This window comes from Sturnus vulgaris, chromosome 29 (assembly GCF_052056855.1).
Source record: "Sturnus vulgaris isolate bStuVul1 chromosome 29, bStuVul1.hap1, whole genome shotgun sequence".
Classification (NCBI taxonomy): Eukaryota; Metazoa; Chordata; class Aves; order Passeriformes; family Sturnidae; genus Sturnus; species Sturnus vulgaris.
This window is the reverse complement of record NC_142271.1, coordinates 1,764,799-1,771,223: the sequence shown is the minus strand read 5'-3', so window position 1 is coordinate 1,771,223 and position 6,425 is coordinate 1,764,799. Positions and strand designations below refer to the sequence as shown.

The 6,425-nt window shown below is 64.8% G+C and overlaps 1 protein-coding gene across 1 annotated transcript; it reads left to right on the top strand.

Annotated features, from left to right (window-relative positions):
• The first annotated feature begins 2,287 nt into the window (after positions 1–2,287).
• AMIGO1 (adhesion molecule with Ig like domain 1) lies at positions 2,288–6,089 on the top strand. The gene has a single exon (XM_014872838.2). It carries the CDS (start codon positions 3,069–3,071, stop codon positions 4,557–4,559), a length of 1,491 nt encoding a protein of 496 aa, XP_014728324.2. The 5' UTR covers positions 2,288–3,068; the 3' UTR covers positions 4,560–6,089.
• The last annotated feature ends 336 nt before the right edge of the window (positions 6,090–6,425 follow it).

Sequence of the window (6,425 nt, the reverse complement as noted above, 5' to 3'; positions counted from 1 at the left end):
ACCTCAGCACCCCAACACCCCGGGATACGAGTCCCAGTACTCTACCCTTGGCACCTCAGCACCCTTGTCCCTGTCACACCTGCAGAGCCCCTGCCAGACCCGCAGGTTAAGCACGTTCACAGGTGTGTGGGTGTGTGTGTGTTTGCACACCTGGGTACACTCTTGTGCCGTGTGTGGCTGCCTGGGGGGGTCACACACATCTGGCAGATACATCTGTGTGTGCACACACGTGTGAGGGGCACACACACGGCCCTGGGCTGTGCACACGTGTGTGTGTGTGCTGACACACGTGTGCTCCCATGTATCACATGCACCCAGGACCAATCCTGCTGTCCCCTGGGACACTCAGCGCCCCCCAAGGACACTCAAAGCCCAACGCTGGGCTGGAGATGTCAGGGTGTGGGTGGGGCAGGCTGTTGGGAGGGGTGCTGGGCAGTGGGTTTTGGGCAGGGATTAACTCCTGGATTAAAACTGGGAAAATAAGGACGATCCAAGGACAAAATTCCCTGTCTGATTAAGGGGGACATCCAACCGGGGGGGAAGTTAGGGTGAAGGCAACAGGATGAGGGGCACCCTGAGGACATCCTGTTCTGTGTTCCAGGGGTTCCTTTTAATCCCTGCCCCCCTTCGCAATAAAAAGCTGCATCATCCCAGCATGGTTTGTTCCAGCTCTTTTCCCTCTAATTTTGGACCCAAAATCCGGCACGAATGTTTGGATCTAAAAATACTGCCGGAACGCAGAGCCACTAGTGGGGGGTGCGGCTGGGGCTGTGACAGCCAGGGGTGTCCCTCGGGGGGCCCCGGGGCACAGGAGTCCCCTCTGTCCAAGGGGTAGGCGGTGGGGCTGTGGGATGGGGTCAGGATTTCAGGGTGGAATGGGGAGTGTGGGGCTGTGCCGTCAGGAGTGGGGATGGCAGTGGGACGGGGCTGGGAGTGCAGGTGGAGCTGAGGCTGACATGGGATGACATGGGGATGGAGATGGGGATAGCACGGGGATGAGGATGGGGTGAGATGAGATGGAGGGGCTGGGGAAGGAGACAGGAATAGGGATGAGGATGGGCATAGGAATGGGATGGAATAGAAATGATGGGTATGAGAACAGGGATGGGGATGAGGATGGGGATGATGGGGATGGGGACAGAGGACAGGGGTGAGAATGAGGATGGGGAGAGGATGGGATTGGGAGATGGGGATGAGGATGAGGACAGAGATGGAAGGGGGATGATGGGAATAGAGGTTAGAGATGGGAATGAGGATGGGGATAGGGGAGAGAATAGAGATGGGGGATAGGGACGGGGATGGCACTGGGATGATGGAGAAGGGGACAGGGATAGGGGTGAGGATAGAGATACCGGGGACAGGGATAGGGATGGGAATAAAGAGAAGCATGAGGATGGGGAGGGAGAGGGAAATGAGGATAAGGATGGGATCAGGACAGGAACAGGGATGAGGAAAGGGAGTGCGGAGTAGGGATGGGGACGGGCAAGGACAGGGACGAGGAGGGGGCCGGACATAGGCTTGGGGCTGGGGAGGGAAATGAGCACTGGACCGGTACAGGGACGGGGCTGCGGCAGGAGCTGGGGTCGGACACGGGGATGGGGTCGGACACAATGCCGGTGCCGGTGCCGTGCCCGGTGCCGGTGCCGTGCCCGGTGCCGGTGCCGTGCCCGGTGCCGGTGCCGTGCCCGGTGCCGGTGCCGTGCCCGGCGGCGCTCGGCGGGTTAAGCCGCGCGCTGCCGCCATTGGCGGAGCTCGGAGCGGCCGCAGCCAATGGGGACGGGCCGTGAGCACCGGGCCTGCCCCAGACCCCGTCCCGGGGCGGATCGGGGCGGTTCGGCTGCGTTCGGGCCGGGTCGGAACCGTTCGGCTCCGCTCCGACCGGGCTCGGCTCCGCTCGGATCAGCTCGGGGAGGATCGGGAAGGTTCGGCTACGTTCGGGTCCGACTCGGCTTTGCTCGGCTGAGGTCGGGGCGGATCGGGGACGTTCGGCGCGGCCCGGTTCGGCCCGGCTTGGTTCGGCGCGGCCCGCTCGGTTTTCTTCGGCCTCGCTCGGCTCAGCTCGTCTCAGTTCGGCTCCGCTGGGATTCTTTCGGTTCGGCTCCGCTTGACTCTGTTCGGTTCGGTTCGTCTGGGCCCGACCCTGCCCGGTCGCCGCCGCACCGGGCCCGGTAACGCTCCGACCCCATTCCCGGACCAGGCCCGAGCCCAGCGCCGGCAACGCCCGGGGAGGAGGAGGGGAGGGAGGGAGCGAGCATCCTCCGCCGCTCTGCCCGCAGCACGGCCCGGACCGGGCGGGCGGGGGATCCTGGCCGGGGGAGCGGGCAGGAGCCCCGGGCCTGAGGTGCCCCGGGCGAGCCGTGACAGTGGGGACATGTCGTGACAGCGGAGACAGAGCCACCCCGCACCGTGACCTGGGTGCCCTGTGACACCAGGGAACCGAACCCCCCCCACGCAGTGACACTGAGGGACCACTGAGAGCCATTCCATGTCGTGATACCGGGAGATCACAGCTACAGCAGGCAATGACACTGGTGCACAGCACGGCACTTGGTGACAGCCCCCCTCAACACTGTGACACCAAGCAGGTGAGCAGCCAGATCGGCGTGTGCTGTGACACAGTGGACCCTGCGCCTGGCATGTGCTGTGACTCTGGGTGAGCCGTGACACCACGTGACTGAAGCCATCCTGGACTGTCGACACTGTGTGAGCCCTGAGCCTGGCACATGCTGTGACACTGGCGGACCAAAGCCACCCTGGACTGTGATAACAAGTGATCAACCAGCCTGGCACCTGCCACTGAGTGACCAAAGCCACCTCGGACTGTGATACCAAGTGACCAAGCCACTTTGTACCATGACCTGGTGAACCCTCAGCCTGGTGCCTGCCATGACACTGTGTGACTGAAAGCCACCCTGGACTGTAGCTCTGGGTGAGCCCTGAGCCCTGTACCTGCCGTGACACTGTGACTGAAGCCACCCTGTGTTGTGACACTGGGTGACCAAGCCACTCCACATCGTGACACCATGTGACTGAAGCCTCCTCCCACTCTCCACGCTGCTATCACCATCATGCCACCATCCTGTCACCCGTGTGTGGCCATGCGTGTCCCCATGGAGCCGCTGTCCCTGCTGCTGGCGCTGTCCCTGCTGTCCCCATGGGGGTCTGTAGGAGGGAGCTGCCCCCCGCGCTGCGTCTGCGCCTCCAACCTGCTGAGCTGCTCGCAGGCCAACCTGAGCACGGTGCCGGTGCCGCTGCCGCGCTTCACCGCCGTGCTGGACTTGAGTCACAACAACGTGACACGGCTGCGCGCAGACTGGGCACCGGCGCGGCTGCCACACCTGCACGCGCTGCTGCTGAGCCACAACGGGCTGGCCTTCGTGTCCACCGAGGCCTTCACCCACGTGCCCCGCCTGCGCCACCTCGACCTGTCCTCTAATCGCCTGCGGACGCTGGACGAGAACCTGTTCAGCGACCTGGGCGAGCTGGAGGTGCTGCTGCTCTACAACAACGAGATCAGCACGGTGGATCGCACGGCCTTCGAGAACCTGGGCCGGCTGCGCAAGCTCTACCTGGGACAGAACCGCATCGCCCGCTTCCCGCTGGAGCTGCTCCGGGAGGGCTCCCGGCTGCCGCAGCTGGCGCTGCTGGACCTGTCGGCCAACCGGCTGCGGGCCGTGCCCGCGGGCGAGCTGCAGGCGCTGCCTGCCTGGCTGCGCGACCGCCTCTACCTGCACAACAACCCCCTGGCCTGCGACTGCCTGCTCTTCCAGCTGCTGGACCGCGGCCGCCGCCGCCACCTCAGCGCCGTGGAGGATTTCCAGGAGGAGCTGCGCTGCTTCCTGCCCGGAGCGACCACTCTCGTCAAGATCCTGGACCTGGCAGGCAAGCAGCCTCTCAACTGCAGCAAGGCACGGGAGGCGGTGCTGGAGGCGCACCTCGGGGACAGCGTGACGCTGGGCTGTGACAGCCGGTGGCAGGGCGTGCGCAGCCGGCACTGGGTGACACCGGGCGGGGAGCGGGTGCTGGGGGAAGGGGGCAATGGCAGCGTGGTCCTGCTGGCCAACGGCAGCCTTCAGCTGCGGGCGCTGCGCCCTGAGGATGCCGGCACTTACTCCTGCTGGGTGGCCGGACCCCTCCTCAACGAGACCCTCTACGTGGAGCTGCTGGTGCACAACTTCACCCTGCACGGCCCCCACGACACCCTGAACACGGCCTACACCACCCTGGTGGGCTGCATCCTGAGTGTGGTGCTGGTGCTCATCTACCTGTACCTCACTCCGTGCCGCTGCTGCTGCTGCCGTGGCACCGAGAAGCCGCCGGCACCACGCGATGACAGCATCAACTCCTCCGTGCTGAGCACCACCCCCAACCACGCCGGGGGCACCGGGGAGCCCTGCGGATCCCACATGGCCTCCAGTGCTGGCACAGGGCAGAATGGCAGGTTCAAGGGTGGGGGGACCCCTCCGCTGCCCACCCGGCAGGGTCCCAAGGTGCAGAGGAAGGTGTCGGATCCAGATTCGGTGAGTTCCGTCTTTTCCGACACGCCCATCGTGGTGTGAGGGGACACTGTGGGGACAGTCCCCAGGGACGCCCCGTGTCAGCCACTGCAAGCTGTCCCTGTGCAGGAGGGGTGGCCAGACCCCCACTTCTGTGTCCCCAGCTTGGGGGGTCACACCATCACACCCCAGGACTGAGCGTCACTGCTGGCCCCCACCAAGGTCACTGACACCATGGGACAGTGAGGGACAAAGAAGTGACACACACTATGGGTACAGTCTCCCACCGAGACCTGTCCCTGGGCAGGAGAGGTGGCTGGACCCCCACCACCATGGCCTCAGCTTTTGGGGGTCCCGTCATCAACCCCCAGGACTGAGCATTGTCCCACACCCCCACTGAGATCACAGAGGGACCGTGATGGACAACGGTGTGAGGGGACACACCATGGGGACAGTCCACCCTGTATTGCTACTGCTGCTGTGACTTGTTCCCCACGGACATGCCATGGGCAGAAGGGGTGGCTGGACCCCTACTGTCCTGTCCCCAACTTGGGGGCAACGCCATTGTCCCCCAGGATGGAGCATCACTGCTGGCCCCCACCGAGGTCACTGCGCAACTGCAAGGGACAAGGATGTGCAAGGACACACCATGGGACCCCTACCACCATGTCCCAGCTTTTGGGGATCCCACCATCGCCCCCCAGGACTGAGCATCATCCCTGGCCCCTGCCGAGATCGCTGAGGGACTGCGAGAGACAAGGGTGTGAGGGAACACACCATGGGGAGTCCCCAGGGACATCCTGTGTCCCCACTGCGAGCTGTCCCCAGACAGGAGGGGTGGCTGGACCCCCATCACCGCATGCCCAGCTTTTGGGGATCCCACCATCACCCCTCAGGACTGAGCATCATCTTGGCCCCTGCCAAGGTCACCAGGGGACTGCAGTGGACAAGAGTGTGAGGGGACACACCATGGGGACAATCTTCTGCTGTGACCTTCCCTGGGCAGGAGGGATGATCAGACTCCCACCACTGTGTCTCTCGTTTTTGGGGGTCCTACCATTGCCCCTCAGGACTGAGCATCGCTGCTGGCCCCTGCCGAGGTCACCACAGGACTACAGGGACAAGTCTCTGTGAGAACACCATGGCCACCAACTGCAGGGCATCAGCCCCACCAGGCACTGGAGGACTGAGGGACAGTGACAGTGGCAACCGTGAGCCCCCAGGAACGGCAGCACCAGGCAGAGCCCCCCGTCCTGCGGCCCCCCCATTCCCCCACCCCCCTTGGCATGTGCATGGCCAAGCATGAGTCCCCCGGGGAGCATGTGCCACCCCCAGGGGGACACCGGGGGTGTGTCACCCCTTGGGGAACCCCAACACAATTATGACACCCCCTGCAACCCACAGCTGCAAACAGAGCCCCCTCCCCGACAGGGGGTGGGACCCGGGGGCTCTGACACCCCAAAAAGGCGGTGCCCCCCCCACGTCCCCATGCCAGCCCTGCCCGAGTGTCCCATGCCCCCACCCTGGACGCTCCCCCCCCGCACTGGGCAATGCCCACTGATGCCTTGGCCACAATAAACGTGTTTCCCTTGTGCCTGTGCAACCTTCACCCGGTTTGGGGGGACTCCAAGGGGTGTCCCCAGGATGGGACCCCTTGCTGGGGTGGGATGGCTTGGGGATGGGGTGACACTGCTGTGGGATCCCCTGGGCTGAGTGGGGGGCCCTGCTGCCCTCCCCAGCATCCCGGTGAAGGGGGGGAACAGGGGGGTGGGGGAGGAGGGGGAGGCACCTCGGTCACCCCAGAGCGCCCACCCCAGGGTCCCTCTGACCCCGACACGCTGTGCTGGGAGGGGGGTTCTGGGCAGCCCCCCTGCAGCCAGCCCCCACTCCAGTGATCCCCCCAAAACCCCAGTGACCCCATTGACACCC